Source organism: Nomascus leucogenys, chromosome 6 (assembly GCF_006542625.1).
Source record: "Nomascus leucogenys isolate Asia chromosome 6, Asia_NLE_v1, whole genome shotgun sequence".
NCBI classification, from domain to species: Eukaryota; Metazoa; Chordata; class Mammalia; order Primates; family Hylobatidae; genus Nomascus; species Nomascus leucogenys.
Window position 1 is genome coordinate 119874828 of NC_044386.1, and position 24202 is coordinate 119899029.

Sequence of the window (24202 nt, forward strand, 5' to 3'; positions counted from 1 at the left end):
TCACAGAAACGTGAATCACTTCATTACTTCTTAATGTAACATAACATTACACTTTTAATTTAAAACAGTGCTCTAATAAAAAGGAAACATAAAGGTTCCCAGTGAGATTTTCAAGATACTGGAACAAAGATTTAAAATATATTTATAGGCCAGGCGTGGTGGCTCACGCCTGTAATGCCAACACTTTGGGAGGCTGAGGCGGGTGGATCACTTGAGGTCAGGAGTTCAAGACCAGCCTGGCCAACATGGCGAAACACCATCTCTACTAAAAATACAAAAACTAGCCTGGCGTAGTGGCGCACACCTATAATCCCAGCTACTTAGGAGGCTGAGGCAGGAGAATCGCTTGAACCTGGGAGGCAGAGGTTGCAGTGAGCCAAGACTGTGCCACTGCACTCCAACCTGTGCGACAGAGCGAGACTCTGTCTCAAAAATAAAATAAATTTATAATAACTACAAATGATGATGTTTTTAAAAGGTCACATCTGCGGAAGAAGAGAAATACTGTGCTTGAATGTGATCCTTTACTTCCAAAGGTTGATGGGTCAGAATGAATCAACCCCTTGCCTTGCAGATACACAACTGGAAAGCAGCATGAGGTGCTCTAGGCACAGCTGGATGAATGAGACTTAAAGATCACATTTAAACATTTAGTGTAAGATACTCGCTCAGGACAGTGAGACACCAAACACTGGGGCAACAGGGCTAGTTCAGGGTTTTACTCCCACACTAATGATCTTTTATAGGCCATACACAAATCACTCAGTCTTTTCAAATGTGATTCAGAATGCTGACTGTCACTCAGGAATCAGAGTTCTTCTGGAAGATAAAGAAATATCCATCAAATGAGCCATGGTCTTCAGGAAACATATTACAAAGCGTGGAACACTATTTGTCAGGGGCATACAAGAGAAGTCATGAGATCCAGTGGTCCATATGCTGGCTGAACCTTTGTTTCATTTAACAGGTAATAACAAAATAACTGAAGATAGAATAAAGAAAAATTATCTTTGTATCTTAGTATCTTGAGTTCTATCATCAAAACTTGTAAAACTTCCCTGTTACTCCTTCAGTTAAGCACACATGGTTACATTAAGTTATATAAATACAGGCAGAGGATACAAATCCGTTTTCTTTCATCTTAGATATCCAAATAAGTGAGATGTGGAACTATTTTTTTATCAAGTACATAATGTTTTATCAATAGCTATAAACCATTTTTGTAAACTGACTTTCAGCTGAGAAAACAATACACTGCTTCTATCATATTGGAAAAGGAATGATCTCAAGGTTTCCAGGCAACACAGCAATTTTTCAAAGCTGAACTCCCCTGCTGATCATTAGAAATAGTTTCAAATGTCCTATTCTTGGCCTTCATTCGTGCCAAACCCTGGACAAGGCTGCAACAAGATTATAATTCCAAAACATCCCATTTCTGCATGGGGTGCTAAGCAGTCCCTCTTCCCTTTCTCGTAGCACACCATCATTCACATTCACTTGGGTCTCTCCTGAATCAAGCTGTGCTTATGTTTTATAGAGGAAATGTGAAATCAAAGTTGTTTTGCTTCATCTCCTGCAGGGTAACTCCGTCAGATTCACTGCTTTGACTGCATGCTGTCCTACGTTTAGAAACGCCATGCTTTAAATCCTGTCGTCAGTCAAGGTGTGGCATGCATGAGGCAGGTGGTGATTATGGCCCGAGAAGGCCCAGCGCTGGATCGATACGCTCAACACTGTGATAATCTTTTGTTGGTGGCTATTTGCAGAATGCATTAAACAAATTAAAGGAGGGTAAGAAATGGCTTATCTGGTGACAGTGTAGAGTGGTATTGTTTTCCACATCATCATATTCTTAAACAATTCCAGCGATCTAAAATGCTGATGAAGGAAGGATAGAGTTTTATTTATTTTCACCAAATAGCTGGACATATTAAAAAGTTAAGGTAGACTGGAAATAAAATACAACTCCAACATGTTTTAAATCAGATTTGATTTTTTTAATTCAAATTGACCCAAAGCAAAACTTACATTAAAAAGGAAGAACAAAATACATTATGATATAACACACTAGGAGTTACATGAAAGCTAAATTTGTGGGCAAATGGCCGTATCCCAATCACATCCTGGGCTAATGAGCGCTTCTGCAGGAAAGTTAGAATCTCAATTTCGTATGGTCCACGCTGGTCATTAAACTACACATTCTTGTCTCTTAGGCTGTGCATCTGATAAATCATGCTAGACTCCCTCATGCTCCAGATGTGTACTCTTGCGACTGCCAGGACACTGAATTCTCTAGTGGAAACGCTGTTCCACGCATGACTGATAATGAATTAAAAAACGAAACAGTCAAGTCCTCCAAACTAACAGGCATGGATTACTGTGTAGTAAATAGTTTAGAAATATGGGAATTAAATAATCTAAAAAACACTCTTACTCTGCTGTACATTTATAAACACAAATATTTACAAAAAAAAAAACACAAAACCTTGTTATCGAAAGATGAGGTTTGCAGTTCATTAATGATCATAATCTTTTGTAAGCTGGTTTCTTTGGTGTATTTGCCAAATATATTTTTATAAAGGTTTAGTAATAGGCTTAAATAATAAATTTCAAAGGAAACATAAAAGAATCTGACAAATTTGAAAATATTCCGAACATTTTCTGTTCTGTTTCTGGAAAAAACAATCAGTTGATTTTTCTGAAAATATCTGTTCTCCCTATTCATTATGTGACCACGGAATGCTTCTCTGTCAATCCAATTCAAATGCAGACCTGCAGGTTTCACCACTATAATCTACCAGTAACCCACCTGGAGACATTTTCGTTATTGTGAAATGTGATTGGGATTTTATTAACAACAAAAATAAAACATTCTTTTTAAGCTTCCAGATAAATCAAACCTCAAACAATAAATAATGGAATTATACACTTCTTCATTAAATAGAAATTTCAAAATTCCAGGAAGAGCTCTCATAATTTTTTTTCTGAAGTCACAGCAGCAATACAGAACAAAGAATTTACCTTAATCTGATCTTTTTACTTGGAATTCCCTGACTCAAACTCAGTGGCTTAGTTTGGAAACCTCTGAATGGCTGGGGAGAGAAAATCATTTGAAACTAAGTGAATAAATTAACACGCACATATGTGGAAATAAGCCCTTGTGCAAGTGTAATGTTAACATCACTGATCCGAGTGCAGAAACTCCAGGCACCCCTCTGCCTCCTCATATCCCTGGGCCTGGGGTTTTAGGGGGAAGTCACACTCAATTCATTTCTAGCCACACCATGTCCCTAACACTGCTAGTGTGTCCTAGCCCTGACCTGGGTATTGGTTTAAAGAATGAGAATATAGCTCGGCAACTGTCTTCATAAGGGACTGTCTCTGGAGATAACTTTTTGGAACATTTTTATGGGGAAAAGGACAGACTACCCGTTCCTATCCATCAGGCTCCAGCTAGTTTGGGGATGGTTACAGAACTGGCCACACTCAGAGTGGCTGCCTGCAAAAGAGTCTATGGGCCACACCAGCAATCTCCCGAATAATCCTCCTTGAAGCTGCCCGTCTTCGGAAACCTGTGCAATGCTTAGGCACGAGCAGATCAGGGTTTAAGACGGCAGAACTACTCTGCACCCAAGAGAACAAATGCTGTGCTTGAGAAAAGAGCATTGCTGGCTCTGAAAAAGGTAAAGCCAGAGACAGCTCCTAATTCTGCTTAGTTACACTTCTGGGTGAAATCGTTTTACACTTTATGACTTAAATCTAGAAATTCAGACGAGAGAAGCCCTTCGTCTTGTAAACTTCAAATTTATTAACAGTGTGTAAATATTTCTTCCCAAAGCACTAAGAACGATACTGGGACATTTGAAAAGGTTCTTCTGAAGTTAATAACACAAATCAAGCACAGAATATGTTTCTGAGGGCATCATCTTAGATGCCTAATGCCTCTGAGACCTTTTCCATTGTTACTGACACTTTATCATATACGCGTTTACACGGCAAACACATGCCCAATCAACTCAGAAAATAATTGCCCTGAAGAGCCTCACTGTATATAACCTTAAAATAGGAAATGTTTAATTAGCATATTAGAAATTAGCCAGACTTATAAATGTGTAGTACCCCTTAAAGATTTTACCCTTAAAAAGCTTTTTTTTTTTTTTTTTTTTAAACTGGGAAGAAAAGAAACACCATGAAGCCACCCCAAATTATTGAACCATTAAAGCCAAATGATTTAACCATTTTTAAGGGAAGACTCTACCACCAGGGTACAAAATTTTCTGCTTAGAGTGAAGTTAAAGATGTAGCTTAAAATGGAAATTGCAACTGACATACTATGGTTCTGCAATGAAAATTAAAGTGGCGGCTCCTGTTCTCACGGGCATGTCAAAGCTGGCTGTGAAATGATGACCAGCAAGTGAAATAATGGATAAAATACACCAGAAAGAGTATTGCACTGCAGGCACAGTTTTAAAAACAGAATACACTGGCTTCACAAAGTTATTTTCTTTCCCATTAATTTTTTTAAAAGCACAACTCTAACTAGAGATAGAAATCGAGACACAGTGTCTCAGGGTAGTGTACTACAGTTGTTAAAAAAAAAAATAAGTTAAAAACAAGAGCACACCAAAAGAAAAGCAGAGGTACTGGATTTATGTCATCCGAAAGCTACATTAATTAGGAAAAAGAACAGTTTGAAACGGCCAATTTGTACTCATTAAAAATGAATGAGGTGACAGCATTACTTTAAACATTTCTTAGGGCATTTTCCAAAAGAACCCAGGGTCGCCCTGGGTGAAACTGTGCCTCCAAATGTTAACAAGTGCTCTACTGGTTTAGAATACCGTGCTTACCAAGGAAACCATAAATTTGGAAAGGGTAAATTCTCCACTCCAAACCTGCTTGTATCATTTAAGAAAAGACAATTTTTCTAAATGCAGTATTGTATACAAAGCTTGGACCTCTTAAACTTGGACCAAGAAACCAAATTAAGACCTTCAAGCATGTGGTGTGTGTTTTTATATATATATAAAAAATCCCTCCCCTACAATGAAAACCAACCAAACAAACAGAAAACCCAAAAGTGTATACCTGCTTTCTGATTTCACAGCAAATCAGAAATTGCATAGGATATACTTTGTGCAAGGCAAAAAGCCTTTTAAGTATCTGGAATATAACTCCTAATCCTGCTCACAGTTCTGGTATATCAGATATCATCAAATTTGTGTTTTAAGTAGTCTTTCATGACCTTGGCAATTGGTAGTTCATCAAGTAGCTTTAGGTTTTGAAGGCCTATACATTGTCGAATTTTAATTCGGCACAGGTCCTGCAAGTTTCTGGGCTGTCCTAAAAAGACAGAAAAAAGAAAATGTTACAAAACCACAAAGCACAGTATTTAAGGCACTTTTGAAAAGAACTGTTCATTTCTCTGAGAAGTCCTCTCTATGGACTTCACATGCAAAGGACCAGAAAGATACCAACTCCAAGTGTCCTAGGGCCTTCATGCGATGCCTTATTGGATCCTTCTCACAACCCTGGGATGGTGGATACTTTCAACTCCATTTTACAAATAAGAATACTGAGTATCAGATGTAAACAAGTTGCTTAATATCAGACAACCAATTAAGGCTTTAGACTGAGACTGAAAACAGTTTTGATTCGAAGCCTCATATCCTTTCTGTTATAAATTAGGAACATTCTGGTCGTCGTCCTGACTAGGTCTCTCTCACGCTGGGTGAGCCACTGTGAGCCAATCATCCCTCTGAGCCTTGGCTTCTCAATCTGAAAAGTGTGGGGACTGAATGAGATGTCCCCTATTGTGAGCCTCCCTTTCAGCTCTGGGTCTAGGACACTGGAGCCCCGACGCCCACCACAGTCTCTGTGGAGCTTTCCAAACAAGCTTTCCAGATCTGCCCACCTGTTTTCCGTGATTCTGAACATAGCAGAACCGTGGCTGTAAGGCTGACAGTTGAGGAGTGTAGCAGGAAGGGGGTGTGAAAAAGCACCTCAAGATATTCTGAATCTACATCGCTTCAAGCTTCCACACCCTGGTCACTTGCCAGTAAAAACCCCTGTTCTATCTCAATTCAAAAGAAACATCACAAAATCCTATTTCTTTCCCTTTGGAATATTTTGTTTTACAAAAACAATACAGATGGCTCCAAAAACAAGGAAGAATTCTTCAACTGTGCTTCAATAGTGTGTGGAGTCAAGGAAGTTTGGCTTTCATATTAAACATGATAATAAAGCTAATATATATTGAATACTTACTCTGCGCCATGTATTGTTAAGAGCTCATGACATGTATTAACTCCTTTCATCCTTTTATGAGGGAAGTACTTTGATCATCATCCCCATTTTATAGAGTCTCAGAGAGATTAAGTAACATGCTTAAAGTCAAGTTGAATGCCATATTTCAGTCATTCTCAAACTTTTTGGTTTCAAAACTCCTTTACTTTTAAAAATTATTGCGAACCCCAAAAAAACTTTAATGTGGGCTATCTCTATAGTAAATGCCATATTATAAGTTAAAACAGAAATTTTAGAAATACCTTTAAATTCATTCTAATAAACCCATTACATGTTAACATAAATAACACATCATTATGAAAAATAACTATGTTTTCCAAAACCAAAAAAAAATTTAACAAGAAGAATGTCATTCTTTCACATTTTTGCAAAGCTTTTAATGTCTGGCTTAATAGATGATAGCTGAATTTTCATATATGCTTCTGAATTCAATCTGTCGAGATAAATCACATCAATCACACCACCTAGTCTCTGGAACACACTGACACTCGTGACAAAAGGAATGAGAGAAAGGCAAATCATGTCTCAGTGTTATTATGAAAATCAGGAGACCCATGGAGAGAAAGCAGAGTCCGGGATGAGACTGCAGCTTCTCGCTTACCTGTGCAGTGTAATTTTGAGCTGTCTCTTTGTAGTCCCAAGACACAGGAGCTCCCGTTCTCAGCCTACTAACCCATAACCGTGGGCAAGTCGTGTGCACTCCCCGAAATGGCTCAGCTGCAAACAAGCTTCTACACTGATCACAAGAAATAGGCCATCGATGATGTTCCCTTCTCAATCCCTGCTGTCTCTGAAAGTGTTGACCTTAGTAACATCATCAATTAATTACTAAAGGGCAGAAATGAGTTCCACAAATATATGGAGTCTGATTTCCTTATTAAGGGTCAGTTTCTGCGAATGCCCTTGGTCAAACACATGGAACGGGAGAACACCTCATTAGAAGAGGTTGTGGAAAGAGAATACGCGGAGAAGTATACTGCACCCCAACCAGAATGATGTGTCCACGATGACTGGACCAGTTCAGTGTAAGGGACAGAGGTATGGATCTTGACTGGTTCTTGTGTCGTAACTTCTCGAATCCGGTCCTTGGAAGGAAAGTCAACATTGACAATTGTGGGACATATGGATGTTATAAAAGATGTGGCCTGGGTGATAAAGACAGTTTGTGTTATTACTGAGTGCCTCTACGGATCAGACTATTCTCTTATGGGAGTGGAATGTCGAGAGAAACAAAGTGAAAACCCTATACTGCTGCACAAGTGTAGATTCTACAGCTATTGATAGCTCAGGAACTAAATTTTGCAGTGGCTCCTGGGATAAGATGATAAGGATCTGGTCTACTGTCCCTACAGAAGAAGATGAAATGGAGGAATCCACAAATTGACCAAGAAAGAAACAGAAAACAGAGCAGCTGGGACTAACAAGGACTCCCATAGTGACCCTCTCTGGCCACAAGGAAGCAATCTCCTCAGTGCTGTGGTAAGATGCTGAAGAAATCTGCAGTGTATCTTGGGACCATAAAATTAGTGTGTGGAATGTCGTGTTTGGCAATCTTAAGTCAACTTTACAGGAAATAAAGTGTTTAATTGTATTTCCTATTCTCCACTTTGTAAATGTTTAGCATCTGGAAGCCCAGATAGGCATATCAGACTGTGGGATCCCCAAACTAAAGACGGTTCTTTCATGTTGCCATCCCTAATGTCACATACAGGTTGGGAGACATCAGTAAAACTGTCTCCTACCCATGAAGCACAGCTGATTTCAGGATCCTTATATACCACTGTCAAGCTGTGGGATTCAAGAAGTTGTAAGGCTCCTCTCTATGATGTGGCTGCTCATGAAGACAAAGTTCTGAGAGCAGACTAGACACACACAGGGCTCCTTCCGAGTGGAGGAGCAGACAATAAACTGTATTCCTGCAGATATTCCGGGGGGCATGAACACGAATGATAATTTGATTATAGAGATTCTTTCTATAAATGAAATTGGCAGAGAATCATGAAATTACGTTGATGCAGATGCAGAAAGCAGCCTTTTGAAGTTTTTATAAAGTTTTCGCCCTTCATAACACCTAACATATCACTATCTTTTCTTATTTTGTATTTATAATACAAAAGTTTGTGTTTATAAAACAGAAACTGTGACTTGCATTCTCTATTTAAAAAAGAAAAAAAAGGAAAGAAATCATTTTGACCTCACAGATGACCTCACTCCAGGGCCCACTAGACCATACTTGGAAAACTATTCTTGTACTTTATCCATTATATCCATTGTACTTGCTTACAATGATCCCCGTTATTCAAAATGAAGTACTTCTTCATAAATGACAAAGGCTGACTTAGACCCCTGCTCTGTAAGGCCTGTGTGAACATATGCTTTTCCAGAGGTTACCTGCTATGCGGTCTCTTAACAGAATGGCAGCAGAAGTGACAGCTTTCTTGGAAATGTCTGTAAACCAGGAGTATGTGTATCCACAGATGTCTGTACATGGATCTGTACAGGGATGTGACATACACACTCATGTGCCTCTTGGGAAGATTATGTCTCCTCCACCTTTCAGATCTCTGCCAAAATAGCACTTCATCACAGGAGACTATGTCAGGATTCACCACCAGATACTCCCAGAGTTCCTTTCCTTTATAACATTTAATAAGTTGTGAGTTCACATTTATTTGGTGATTACGTGTTAATTAATGCCCATCTTCCTCACTATATGACATGTTCCATGAGGGGAGGACCATGTCTGGCTCCATTTGCCAATGTAAACCCAACTGCTGACACAGTACTCAGCGAGTATTAGTTGAATGAATGCTTAACAGGCTTGTCCTTAGAGTATAAAACCGTCAACGTGCTGCGAAACATACCCAGGTCAACAGCAAATCATTTCCAAGCCTGTTTTGAATTATTTTTCAACACTATTCATGGGCTACTTTAGGAAAAGAATTATCATTGTCATTTTTCAGTAAATGCTTACAGTATTTGATCTGCAAATGCAAACTGGAATGTGAATTAGATATGAATCTTCTTTCTTTAAAGAATTTGATTTTCCTAATAGATGATGGGTTCTTTTTAAGTTTTATTTATTTATTTATTTATTTATTGCGATGCAGTCTTACTATATTGCCCAGGCTGGAGTGTAGTGGTGCAATCTCAACTCACTGCAACCTCCATCTCCCAAGTTCAAGCTATTCTCATGCCTTGGCCTCCCGAGCAGCTGGGATTATAGGTGTGGGCCACCATGCCCAGCTAATTTTTGTATTTTTAGTAGAGATGGGGTCTCGCCATGTTGGCCAGGCTGGTCTCAAACTCCTGGCCTCAGATGATCCAGCTGCCTCAGCCTCCCAAAGTGCTGGGATTACAGGCATGAGCCGCCATGCCAGGCCCTTTTTAATATTAATAAAAAGAACCACCATAAAATATTCAGGCAAAAAACAGATGAGGAAAGAATTGACATATGTGTATACAGGCATACTTAAATGAAAACGTATCATCCAAAAAAGTGGTAAAAACTAAATTACTAGAATTTGCTCAGCTAAGGTAAAAAAGGGGCTGTCCGGGTGCGGTGGATCACGCCTGTAATCCCAGCACTTTGGGAGGCTGAGGTAGGCGGATCACGAGGTCAGGAGATTGAGACCAGCCTGGCCAACATGGTGAAACCCCGTCTCTACTAAAAAAATACAAAAAAAATTAGCCAGGCGTAGTGGCAGGCACCTGTAATCCCAGCTACTCAGAAGGCTGAGGCATGAGAATCACTTGAACACAGGAGGCAGAGGTTGCAGTGGGCCAAGATCGTGCCACTGCACTCCAGCCTGGGAGACAGAGTGAGCGAGATTCTGTCTCAAAAAAAAAAAAACTGAAGAAGGGACTGAGAAAAAAGGTTATGGAATGGGGGAATCTGCTGATGTGGATTTGTTTTGTGACAGACTGTTCTCTCCAAAGATGACCACACTACCTCCTCTCTCTCATGCCTTTCCACAATGAGGCTGGATGCTCCTGTCATTAAGAGATGAGGTCTATGTTCCCTCTCCTTGAAACTGGGAAGGCCTGTGACAATGGTGACAGTGTTGTCATGTAACTTCCAAGGCTAAGTCATAAAAGGTGATGCAGCTTTTGCCAGACTCTTGGGACATTCACTACTGCAACACAGCCACCATTCCACGAAGACGCCCTAGCAACCTATACAAGGGAACTGAGGTCACTGACAGACAATCCTGGCGGAGCTCCCGGCCAACTGCCAGCACCAACTTGCCAGCCATCTGAGCCAGCCTTTTGTGTTGTTGTTGTTTTGTTTTGTTTTTCAGCCAGCGTCTCACTCCGTCTCCCAGCCTGGAGTGTAGTGGCACAATCTCAGCTCACTGCAACCTCCACCTCCAGGGTTCAAGCGATTCTCCTGCCTCAGCCTCCAGGCAGCTGGGACTACAGGCGTGCACCACCATGCCTGGCTATTTTTTGTATTTTTAATAGAGACAGGGTTTCACCATGTTGGTCAGGCTGGTCTCAAGCTCCTGACCTCAGGTGATCTGCCTGCCTCGGCCTCCCAAGGTGCTGGGATTACAGACATGAGCCACTGCGCCCGGCTGCGAGAGTGAGCCATTTTCAAAGCAGAGAAGCCCCAGTCACATTGCTCCAGAAAACAGTGTGGAGAAGGGAAGTAAAACAAATGACTCTTATCATTTTAAGCCACTAAAGTTCTGCAGCATTAGATAACCGAGTGAGACTCTGGGACCTGAAAGTGGGGCTCTGCCCTTGGCACCAGGCAGTGGGAGGGCTTTGAGGTGAGTGTTACAAGGAAGCCAGGAGGGCTTTAAGAAGCCTGTTGGTTGGGGCTGTATAAAAAAGTTTTTTGAATGTTACTAGAAGCTGGAAGACGGGGAAGCCTTGTATGTATGTAATAGTGCAAAGTCTGGCAACACTGCCACATGTGGTAATGTGGTAAATAGGAAATGTCCTAATGACCTAATGATCTACTTAAGTAGATTCCTCAGGCAGAATACCGTAAGCATCACTGGCTTTTCTTCATTGTCGATGATAAGATGCAAGAGGGCAAAAATGAGCCAACGACTTTAATTCAAGGGAAGCACTGACAGAAATGCTACCATCCTCACAAGTTATTTATCTCTGCATAAGCCTTTCCCAGGGAAAAATGCACATTCTTAGGCCTAAATATGTTGAAATGCTCTAGACTAATTTTTCTTCTCCTTTAAATGTGTGTTGTTGGGAGAATCTGACCTTTTAAAGGTTTCTTGACCATGTGTAACTCCTGTCTGCAGAATTTCCTTTAATGATGGAGACATATCATAGTGGTTAAAAGCATCAACTCTGGAGCCAGGCTGCCTGGATTTGGCTCCTGGCCCCACCACCACTTGCAATCTGTGTGATCTTGGGCTCCTTAGCTTCCTGCCTGTATTCTCATAATAATCACACTCACCTCAAAGGCTTTACAAGCATTAAAAAGGTTAATTTTGGAAAAGTGCTTACAATAGTGCCAAGCACATACTAAGTACCAGGTAAACACATTTTTAAATATTTGTAAGGATGTTTGCTTCTGGTTACCAAAAAAGTAGAAGGCCCCTCTTTGGAAGCTGGAGTCTCCATCTTCCTGGTGTCAGGACAGTAAGAAAACTAGACGACAGTTTAACAGTAAAGAAGCAACTGGAAACCCATTAGTGGGGAACAGTCCTGAGCAAATTGATAAGAAATCATATTCTGGAACTCCCTGCCTGACTTGAATCAGGCAGAGATGTGAGGGCTTTTACCTGTATAAAAAGATGTGCAGTCCGGGCACCATGGCTCATGCCTGTAATCCCAGCACTTTGGGAGGCTGAGACGGGCGGATCACGAGGTCAGGAGATCAAGACCATCCTGGCTAACACAGTGAAACCCCGTCTCTACTAAAAATACAAAAAATTAGCCGGGCGCGGTGGCAGGCGCCTGTAGTCCCAGCTACTTGGGAGGCTGAGGCGGGAGAATGGCGTGAACCTGAGAGGTGGAGCTTGCAGTGAGCCGAGATCGCGCCACTGCACTCCAGCCTGGGCGACAGAGCGAGACTCCGTCTCAAAAAAAAAAAAAAAATGTGCAGAGATGAGGTGAGGTATATCACTCACTGTTTCTCTACGAGTGTACACGTGTGAACTCATCTTGCCATGCACCAGCACTGCTGAGTGAAAAGTGAGCTAAATTTTAGGCATAATAAGGACTGCTCATGGTAAGTACTGTCATTTCTAAGACTGCCTAAGGAGCTATTTTTTTCAGAAATGGCATTTTAGGAGTAGAAGATTATGACTGAAAGAGAAGTACTTATGTTTTTTGTCAACAGATCGCTTAGAAGTATTTACTGAGCATCTATTAATGCTGTATGTATTCAACAATGCGCTATCCCAGAGATTAAAGGGCCAAGGGAAGAGAAGGGCAGTGGCAGAAGAGAAGGCAGAGAAAGAGAATGAAGAGAATAAAAGAAGAAAAATCAACACAAACGTGCGCACCATTTACTAGGCATCTTAGAAAATTAATTCCTCCCCTATTAGAGAACTACTTCCCTGTGCACGGGATCGTAACAGGGAAACTGGAAGACATCTCACAAAAGAGCATAATTTAAAGAATTACAAACCCTTTAGGGGATGCAGAAAAAACCCAGGTATGCATACTAATGAACTACAGTGGAATTACATAATAGTTCAAAGGGTTATTAGTCTTTCCATTTTATAAAGAAGCCCATCATTAGTAATAATTGGGCTAGTATAAAATAGGAAATCAGCTTTTGAAGGGTCTAGCGTAAATTACAAAGCCAGGGCCAGCGGCATAATTTAGAAAATTAAATATCCTAAATCACCTCCCTGTGACATCGCCATTACCATTTTTATGATAGGATCAACTTATTTGTTTAAAAATATCTGGATTCATAAAGATAGAGAGGAAAAACATTTTTAAATACCCAAAGTGAGCAAAATGAAGGCAAAACAAGTTCCAAAGTTGTTCTTTGGGGTGGAGAGGGGTAGAAATTGGAGGTGGAGGGGAGGCACAAAGGAATAAGTGAAAGATTTGCGTCCTCTGGATTGCTCTACACACCTGACCTCCCAGACTCTCTCCATCGTAGGTCAACACCTGGGATGGTCGCCCGATACCTCTTTGTTTTATTTCAGCTTCCCATTTTAAAATCCTACCATAGGCTAGGCATGGTGGCTCACGCCTGTAATCGCAGCAGTTTGAGAGGCTAAGGCGGGCAGATCACTTGAGGTCAGGAGTTCGAGACCAGCCTGACCAACATGGCGAAACCCCGTCTCTACTAAAAATACAAAAATTAGCTGGGTATGGGGGCGCACGCCTGTAGTCCCAATTACTCAAGAGGCTGAGGCAGGAGAATTGCGTGAGCCTTGTAGGCAGAGGTTGCAGTGAGCTGAGATCACACCATTGCATTCCAGCAGGGGCAACAAGTGAGACTCTGTCTCAAAAAAAAAAAAAAAAAAAGAAAGAAAAAAATCCTACCATAAACACATTTTATTCCTTTGCTCTTGCCTCTGAATTCCCTTCAGAGGGACCGTAGTATGAAATGTGCTAAACGAATCTTACTTTATAGAACAAAGGCAGTTTCCAGCTCTCCTTAAGATAACAATTATGGTATTCTCTTAGATAGAATCCCAATGTATACAATATCAGGCTTACGATATTTTTCTATTGGTAGCTTTTTTCCAAAGGTAAATGAGCTCTGAACTATATTTTCCATTTGCACTAAGTCAAATGACCAGAAATCTCTAGATGCCTATATTAAAAATAGAAAGTAATACAAATACTATAAAGGGAAGGATATTTTCTGTATCAAAGAACCTTAAAATGTGATGCAATTTGACTAAAAATTGTGTACTATTTATTTTTAAAAGTGATTCTTAACAACTGGGACTGAAAAACCTAGGAAGACTATGATATAATTATAAATCAGTAATCAAAAATGCCCCTGGTTAAAATGTATGACATAAATTACTTCTCCAAAGAGTTGTACTACACAACACTGCTTTGGATAAACCATCCTACAAAAACATCAAAGTAGCATTCAGAGGATCACAGGAGGGGAAGGCACTTGTTTTAGAGGCATTCTGTGTGATCAGCTGCTCATATACTTATTGCTATACAGGGTTTAACTGGAGAAAACCCAAGCCCGCTTTCTTAAAATTAAAAAAAAGGAGTCGTCGTGATTTTTCTTACTCCTTATTTAAGTTATTTTAAAGTTTGAAATGCTGCCTTTAAAGTTTTACTTCTACAGCTAGAACACAGCACTTGACTATTGCTGAAATTTAAACAAAAATATTTCGGGTTACTGTGGTATTTATAAAATAGTATCTTCAGATATCTGTGATTAATGTTCCAGAAAGCAACTAGTTTAACTACCTGACAGACTGTCTTCTGCAAAACCGTTTATACAACTCAATTCCCATCTACTTGATCTTTTTCTTTTAGAAATACATGTCAGTTAACTCCTTAAAACGTACAAATCAAAATACAGCCCAGCCCTCCCTGTCACACACCACCAAAGCATACTGGTGGTTGCTTCCAGTCTTTGAACAGCGTCTACTACAAACAGATCACTGCCTCAGCTCAGCCTCCTATGGAGAGTAAATACCAAACCAGCGTATTCTCTGACTTCAGAATCACCTAGACCAGAGCCTGCCACAGGAATAAAAGATGCTCTGTTCTCACTCATAAGTGAGAGTTTAACAATGAGACCACATAGACACAGAGAGGTGAACATCACACACCAGGGCCTGGCGGGGGGTGGAGGACAAAGGGAGGGAGAGCATTAGGACAAACACCTAATGCATGCGGGCCTTAAAACCTAGATGACGGGTTGACAGGTGCAGCAAACCACCATGGCACACGTATACCCACGTAACAAACCAGCACGTTCAACACATGTATCCCAGAACTTAAAATAATAATAATTAAAAACATGCTCTGTCAAAGTAAGCCATGAAAGTAAGTTGTTCACACTAGTAAACAAATAAATGATTTATTTATTCAAGGACTTCCTGGCCCCTTTGATATGTTACTGAGCACAGTGAGCCTCTGAAACCTGGACCTAGGATCCAAGGTACTAGTCTTCCAAACTGATCTGAATCATGAATCCGCTTGACTCCACAGTATCTGGTAGAACCACAATTTTTCTTTTTCTTTAAGACTAGTCAAGTGCAGTAGTGAGACGGGAGGAAAGAGTAGAACGAGGGATCTCATCTGTAACTGACTGTGGACACTACCTTTGGACTAGCCAGCCAGTTTTATAAACAAACTTCAGGAAATCACTGATCTCTGCAGAGCCTACATAGTACATATGATAGTAAACAGCAAGCAATAATGTAATACATCTCATATTATCCACAGATTTTAACTTTAAACAGAAATACATTAGAGAGTCATCCAATTCTGAAACACTAGGCTAACAGGACACCCTGAAAAATCTGATTTTAGGGAATGTATATCGCTAGGTCTCAGCTTTTTAGTTTTAGGACCCCCTTGCACTTTTAAAATTGGAGACGCTCCAAGAATCTTTATGTCAGTTATACTTATCTATATTTACCACTTTAGAAATTGAGAAATTTTTAAAATATCCAATTCACTTAAAAATAAGAAAAAATCCACAATCAACTGAAATAAATTTTTATGTAAAAAAAAAAAAAGAGCTGCTTTCCAAACAAAAAGGATTTTTGTGAGAACAGCACTTCTTACAGTTTTCTGCAAATGTCTTTTAATGTCTGGCTTCACAGAAGGCAGCTGGAGTCAGAGATCTGCTTCTGCATTTCATCGGTTACAACGTGCTGTCTTGACTGGAGCACCTGAAGAAAATCCAGCCTCACTCAGATACGCAGTTGGAAAAGGAAGGGATTTTTAAATAACTTTTTTCAAGTAACTGTGGATCTTCTCTGATACTCCATCAAAACTAGACAAGTGGGTGTTTCTTAATGGCTAGTCACAATATGAAATCTGGAACCAAATTGATGAACTTTCATACTCTGCTACATTAAAATCCACTGGTTCACCTTGCACTTGAAATGGATCGTTTATCCATGTGTGATTGTTGTCACATTATGCACTAGTCATTTGGAAAACAAGGTTCATTGGGTTATGTGGAGCTTCCAAATGTTGACCCGTTCCATTACATGAGATCAAAAAATCACTTTTTTTAATATCTTCACTGATTGAAGAAGTCTTAGATACTAGGAATCTCACAGCAGCAAACACAAGTTTTCTAAAATCCTCATTTGCAAAGCTCAAATTTTATGACTGGCCCTAAGGCATGTCAGTTGTTTTCCTTAAAGTGACAAGTGAATTTTACTCATTTTCAAGAAAATGTCTGCCAAATACCCAAGACTAAATGGCTAGAGTTTAGTTGTTACTCTTTCAAGTAAAAATGGTGTTCCATGAAGAAGCTGCCGGTTCAGCTCAAACAAATTGAAGTTGCTTTTCCCCAGTCAAATCACTGCACTTTGGTATGCAGTAAGAATACTTGCCATTTCCATCCCACAGAAAATTTAAAAGGTATTTGCAGGGACAAGATTTAATAAAATTAATTTTACCGCTTCATCACAGACATTCTTAAGTGGAATTGGAATGTTTTTTCCTGAGAGTGTCTGGCGGTGAACAATGACCAGTACGGCTGGGGCCACTGTCTTGATTCATGCTAACAGGCCAGCAGTTTCACCTACCACTGCTGGAACACCATCAACACAAATGTCATCACAGTGAAAAAGGCAAATCACATCTTAGTATTGTTAGGAAATTGGTTTTGATCTCATAGGCACCTAAAACAATCTTGAGAAGCCTCGGCTAAAGTCCACACTGAGAAACATCATTCTAACATAAATAAATAAATAAAAACAATTTTTGTTTTGTTTTAAATCACAAGAAGCAGAAAATCATAGCCTTTAAGAGTGGTTAGTGGCAAGAATTTTTAAAAGGGAGGGACTTGGGGACTCTGTTCCATTTCCCGTTTTTCAGAGAAGGAAACTGCTCCCAGCAGGGTGGGGGGTGTTAAACATCTTGTCCACGTTTATAAGGCAAGTTAGACACTAGATCAGAAGCCCATTAGCTGCTCTATCATCCCATTCTACTGATTCAACGGCGCTTCTGAACAGGCACAGTGGGGGGGTCTTTGGGATGATGTACAGGAGACACCTGACCCCAGTGGGCAAAACATTAATCAGCTCAAAGGACAACGGACAGATATGTTTTTCCTATTTCAAGTAAAAATGATAAAACTAAATAGACTTCCAGTTTCAGTTCCAACATGTAAAGAGCCTGGAAATCATCACTCCCATCCTTACAAGACAAAAAACATGAACAAACTCAAAGTCGATGACTGTTCACAGATCCATCAGAAAACTGAAGTTGTGGGGCAAACCTCCACAGAATCTGGAGAGGAAACAAATTCAGAGCCATGGCTGACATCGGTGTATCTGGAGCCGAAGTCACCGAAGCCATAAACTGGTAGGAACACTGAAATGGTAATTTCGACGAATGGCCAGACTGTGAATTGACTGGTCTGAGAGTGGCAGCTAGTCTTAGGAAGCCCCCACTCGGCTGTGAGTTTTACTCCCAGGAACCCCACCAAGTCCTCAAGGTAAAGAGCCAGTAAAGACCCTCTCAGGGCTCCAGCATGAGGAGGTGAGAGTAACCCTTGTGAAATGCACCCAGAACCTTCTCCATGACAAAGGCCCGCGCCCCAGGGGGGAAAGACTTTCTCAGAGCCGTGAGGAAAGGCATCCCTGAGTCCAGTCCCCTCTGGCCTCCTGTCTCGCTTATGGGGCTGGAAAAGCTACACAAGAAGAAACGTGTGAAGACGCAGCCTAGGGACACAGGCCCATTGAAAGACTGAGAGCGAATCAGAAGACTGCAGACCACTAGCCCTCCCCACACCTTACAACTGCACCAATGGGGCTCCAACGTGTGACAGAGGATGAAAGCCAAGAAAGCTGCAGGATGCACCCTCTCTCCAACGAGGGTGCTTAGGGAAGCCCAAAGCCAAGACACGGGACAAAAACAAGGGCACTGCAGGGACCGGATCCCTCTGGCACCCACAGCTGCAATAAACATGACGCACAGCCCAATTCACAGCCAGATTAATAAAAAGCCTCACGTCAAAGGACCGTTTACCTCAGTTTCTGTTACCCACCATGTCTAGCTTCAGTAAAAATAAATCACAAAACATACTAAGAGGCAAGAAAAAAACACAGTCTGGAGAGACAAAATAAGCATCAGAACCAGACTTAAATATGACACAGGTGTTGGAATTACCAGCCAGGGAATTTAAAACAACCATTAATTATTAAGATTAATGAAATTATTAGATGGTAATTGTAAAATCCTGTCTTAACGCCTTAAAAAGCAGCAGCTCTGAGGAGGTGAAATTCTCCACACAGTACAGATGTGGATGTCACTGGCAAAGGGAAAAAGCAGTGACCAGGTGACCCCTCCAACAACGCTGTACCTTGTCTGCTGGGGCAAACAAACCTTTGACTCCGCTTTGCGTTTTGAACCTTTCCCCCTACATAAAGGGTAAAAAGCCTCACAGTGAAAGGAATTCCTAGGTAGAAGGCACAATATGGCCTCTTTTCTGCAAATAATCTAGCTAATCAGACACCGCCTCCTTTCCAGTGGCATTCTCCAGGAGGGAGCCAGCCTATTTACTGCTATCTGACCTGTCACTGGGCTGTGTTACTGAAAGTTTCCTCCGATTTCCATACCATTTGCACAAGGAACTGCAGCTACTCTTTCTTCCTTTTTCTTTTTCTTTCTTTTTCTTTTTCTTTTTCTTTATTTTCTTTCTCTCTCTCTCTCTCTCTCTCTCTCCTCTCTCTCTCTCTCTCTCTCTCTCTCTCTCTCCCTCTCTCTCTCTCCCTCTCTCTCTCTCCCTCTCTCTCTCTCTCTTTTCTTTCTTTCTTTTTGAGATGGAGTCTCATTCTGTCACCCAGGCTGGAGTGCAGTGGCGTGATCTCAGCTCACTGCAACTGCAGCCTCCCAGGTTCAAGAGATTCTCCTGCCTCAGCCTCATGAGTAGCTGGGACAATAGGTGCATGCCACTGCACCCAGCTAATTTTTGTGTTTTTAGTAGAGGCGGGGTTTCACCATGTTGGACAGGCTGGCTCGAGCTCCTGCCCTCAAGTGATCCACCTGCTTTGGCCTCCCAAAGTGCTGGGATTCCAGGTGTCAGCCACTGCACCCGGCCCTATCTCTTTTCTTTCCAATCCTTTCCTTTCACCTGCAGAAATGGCTCGGTGAGAACAGTACTTACCTTGCCAGGTCTATAATTTGTGCTTAAGCATTCTGAGGTGGGGTTTTCCCCAAAAACATACATTTTCTCCTACTTCTCTTTGAACAAAATTCCAGTTGTGCCCATCATTAAAGCCTCATTTTTCTATGTGTGTATATATGAATATGTACATGATTAAACGTGCTTGCTAGTCACTGCCTGAGGTTCAGCTTTCTCACGGAATCTCTCTCTAAAAGATTTCATATTCTGAATAACTCCTTGGTCCATACATTGACTATGGGAGTTTACATTGTGAGCAAGAAGATAAGAAAAAAAAATCACTAACTCACTATCTGATTCTTCAGGATGGGTGGTGTTGTTATTTATTCCTGAAGCTTTACTGAGGGACGATCTTTTCACAAGGTTATACTCTGCCCGCCTCAGTCTCCCAAAGTGCTAGGATTACAAGCATGAGCCACTGCGCCCAGCTGTCACTACCATTTCTACTTGACACGGGTCACACCTTCACTGTTCTCTCTTTAATTTATTCATGCCATTCTTTTTTTTTTTTTTTTTTTTTTTGGCTACAAGTAAAAAACCAAAAACTGGCTTCTTATAAACACTGCTAACTAAGCAGGACGCAGCTTTCCTTCCACAGGTGACACTCATTATTCAGGCAGGTGCTCTGGCTCCTCTGAGCTGTGTTTATCATTCCTGGGCACAGAGAAGTGGCTCCTCCATGGATGGGCCCTGCTGCGCTCCTGCCATCCCGGAAGGGGGCAGGTTCTGAGGTCTGAATGCTGGCTGTAGGGAACAGCAACAGCAGCTCTTCATGGCCTCTCCCCCTACTCAGCACCAACAGGTCACAAGCAGATGCTACCTTATTACCAAGCCACGGGTGCGCTCTGTTTTTTTTGTTTGTCTGTGTTTGCACTATATATCAGAGTTTTTATGGCAATTTTTCCAAAACGCCAGAGTAGTTTTTAAATTCTGGTATTATAATTTTTTTGGTCTCTTCCAATTTAAATCATCTGTTTCTAGTCAAAACAGTGTGATGAAGAGTAAAACGTCCCCGAACGAAGACCACCATGTGGCCTCTCTGCTGTCCTTAGACCTCGGCAGTCTGCGATCTCCAATCATAAGCCAACAGCACGATGCCTGGGGCGCGGTGCTCACGGCACGCGGGCTAGAAGAAGCTCTCAGCTTTGATTTAGTGTTCCCTGAACTAACCAACCTTCTTTCAAGCTGCTTTTCATGAGAAAGCTCAGTCCAGAGCATCAACCACAGCTGCTCCTTCTAGCCCATGGTGTTCACCAGGAAAAGAAAACCTATTTGGAGCCAAAGAACACACAGGTGAAGCAGAGACACCAAATTTGCTGTTGGCAGGAAACACCACTGGAGAGTCAAGAAATGCTAAATTATGTGGAGGCACCTGAAGACAGAGGACAACTGGAGCCTTAACAGACAGAGGGCCCTGCACTCAGGAAAGCAGCCAGCGCTTCCTCAGTCCCCACCCCTCGTTGTGCGCAGTCAGCCAGAGTGCTAGGACTCACTGAGGACCTCCTGGGCGCACAGCTCTGCTCCTCGTGCAGTGGAGAACCTAAGCACAGACAGAGGCAGTCCCCACTGATGTTTCTATCTGCTCACATTTTAAAGTGCATGTGAGTCTTTCACTCAACATTCCTGCTGTCCAACAGCACTGCTAGGGGCAGCTCTGAAGGCTCAGGGACACAGGGCAGCTGCCCACGTGCTCGTCCTGCCCGGCAGCTCCTCTCGGCCACCTGGCTGCGGGCCTCCACATACAGACTTTGAACAGTTGTATACAGGGTTGAAACTTGGAGGCTTGAGTTGAATAAGAATCTAAAGATTTGTTCTGTTGGTGGCAAGCCAGTCCTTGCTGTTAATCCACCCTCAGTTTATTAGTTACACTTTATCTTGAAAAACAATTACAAAGAACAGGAACGTTTTAAGTGTTAAGTGCATTATAACTATTAACTCATTTAATCCTCATAACAAGCCTATATTATCTTAATTTGAAGGTGAAGACACTAAGGCACAGAGAGATTAGGTGACCTGCCCAAGGTCACAGCTAACATGTGATAGAGTTAGGGCTCAAACTCCTGCAGTCTAGCTCTAGTCTACGCCATTAACCGCTGAACAAAGTATTTTAAAAAAAAGGGGCTGAGGCATTTAAGTGAGTATATAACATGCCTTCCTAAGGGCGGCCACACTCATTATAACTAAGTCTCTAATGTAGAAGTTGAAAGAACAACAAGGCAAGCAGGAACTGCAGCCCTGCGGGCATCACATCTCCCATCTTGGGTACTTCTGTGCGTCTCAAAAGCTTTCTGCAATGGAGCACTCACCAGTCAGCCCCAAATACCTCTCCCAAGACAGGCAGATCTGTGTGGACCAACAAAGGAACCACCAGGCACTTGTGGCCATTTAAACTTAAATCGCAATTAAATAAAAGAAAAATTTCAGTTCCTCAGTGGCAATGGTCACATTAACAGCTGCTCAATGGGTCCCCACCTGGGACCAGTGGCTACTATACTGGACAGCAAAGAGAGACCATTTCCAACATTACAGAAACTGGCACTGGCCAGCACTGAGGAGACTAAGTAGTGTGATTTCTTCTTATGCTTTAGTCTGAAAACATTAGTAATAATAATTGCATCTTTTCTTCCATGAATCTGCAAACTTCAAATTACATTTTGTTTCTTCATAAAGCAAATTTGTACTCCAAAGGTCAGCTCCAAGGGGTAGAGTGGGTTACTTACAAGCAGGTCAAGTAAAGCCCTTGTCCTCTAGTAGCTGGTACCCAGGATGTTAACATGTCTTCTTCTATAGTAATGACCAAAGGTTCAAAACCAGTGAGGAAACAGGAATTCATTAAAAAGTTCAGCAAAATCAATTTTGTTTACAGATTTTACCTTCATGTTGGACATTAAGCATGAGACACACATTCAACTGGTCACATGGAAGCTTGACAAGAGAGGATGGCTACGTACACACAAACTGATACCCCATCAGAGAAACAACTAGGACGCACGCGTTACTACAGAAAGTGGGCCAGACACTTCTAGGCTTTAAAAAAAAGCACCCACACAAAAAAGTTCAAATACAATGGAAGCCATGTGGTCCAGGGACTGTGGTGCCACACTTCCCACTGCTAGCAAATATTTTCTTACAACAATTTCTAGCATCCTTAACTTCCACTAGCAGTAACCCTAAATAAACAGTACCACTGTTCCATTTCATATGGGTTCTCATGAAGCAGAAAAGCCACAATTAAAACGTGAACAACTTAGCAATAAAGCACAAATTCTAGGATATTTTCACAGCTAAGGAATCTAAAATCCAAAATTCTCCCTCTAACTCCTCAACTTGAAGTCAATGGAAGCCAGGTAAGATTATCCTTATGACCAACAGGAATTGCCTTGTTCTAACACAGATCTTTGTCCATCTAAAAAAAATTCTCCTTTCTGTCCTTCTCTCCATTCCTTCCTTCACTCTTACTGTCTACCCCTATTACATTTAGAAACACAATTGAATTTTTATGAAATCTTGTGATACAGTCAAAGTTTTTTTTATTTCAGAAGAATGAGGCATCGCTTACCAAGCAGTGGTTATAGGAATGATTAATATCTAGTCATCTTAAGTTGCAAAAACACATTAAGCTCCTCAGAAGGTGCAAATTTTAAAAAAATGCAATAAAGTAATAATTATATTACATACTTGTGACTTCTTGTAAGAAATCCAAACATGGTCGACTACTTCCAGAAATACTTATTGAAACAGCCAATGGGGTCTGTCCTTCATAGTTCCGTGTGTTCGTGTCTGCTCCGTAATTATATAACATCCGTGCACAGAGCACATCATCCCTAAGGGCAGATAAGTGTAAAGGAGTCTGTCCGTCTTCTAAGCGACCCAAGTTTGTGTCTGCCCCTCTCTGAAGGAACATTCGGCAATAAGAGTGATTGCTTTTGATCACGGCGTATCGCAGCAGGAAACCATTCTGAATGTCGATGTTGGCATTGTGGTCCAGGAGGATTTTCACACAGCTGGACCTCTCTCGGATAATGGCGAGCTGAAGCGGTGTGGTACCTTTATCACTGAGTGGGTCAACCTCAGCCTTGAACTCCAGGAGAAGCCGGACAAATGAGTCCCTGCCGTAGTGGGCAGCCACATGGAGGGGAGTCCAGCCGTCATTGCTTTTTGCATTAATGATGTCGCTCCTGTATTCGGATTCTAACATCAAGCGTGCAATGCGGGCCCGGCCATGCATGGCTGCATAATGAAGAGCCGTGAAGCCTCCGATTAAGTCTTTAACTGTAGGATCAGCTGGAGTTAAAACCAAAATGAAAGTATTAGCAGACTCTAAGACAAAACAACAAACATTACCATGGCACTGCAAACTGTGGCCAATTCTCATATAAAATGTGAAGCAACCAAACACTGTAATGAATATCAAGTACTGTTTTCCTCAGTTTAATTCAAGTCTGGTTTTAATGGAAAATAAATTTTGTAGAATGTTATCACGTCTGGGTTAACGAAAGGAGAAGGACAAAGTGTTTAAAAAGATATACACAAAAAACACGGAGTACAGATCACCACGTCCCCCGTCTTTGTTAATTTAACCAACTGCCTTTGGCTACTCAACTC

At 41.4% G+C, this 24202-nt stretch overlaps 1 protein-coding gene and 1 pseudogene across 1 annotated transcript in view; one reads left to right on the plus strand and one right to left on the minus strand.

Moving 5' to 3' along the window:
- Window positions 1-1973: 1973 nt before the first annotated feature.
- Window positions 1974-24202, minus strand: part of ASB7 (ankyrin repeat and SOCS box containing 7) — a 48943-nt gene continuing 26714 nt past the window's right edge. The window contains exons 5-6 of the mRNA XM_003277552.3: window positions 23276-23881; window positions 1974-5343 (exon numbers count right to left, since the gene is read on the minus strand). Of these exons, the coding sequence (XP_003277600.2) occupies window positions 5204-5343; window positions 23276-23881 (746 nt within the window). The 3' untranslated portion in view covers window positions 1974-5203. The remainder of the gene's footprint in view (window positions 5344-23275; window positions 23882-24202) is intronic.
- Window positions 7015-8256, plus strand: LOC115835419 (annotated as a pseudogene).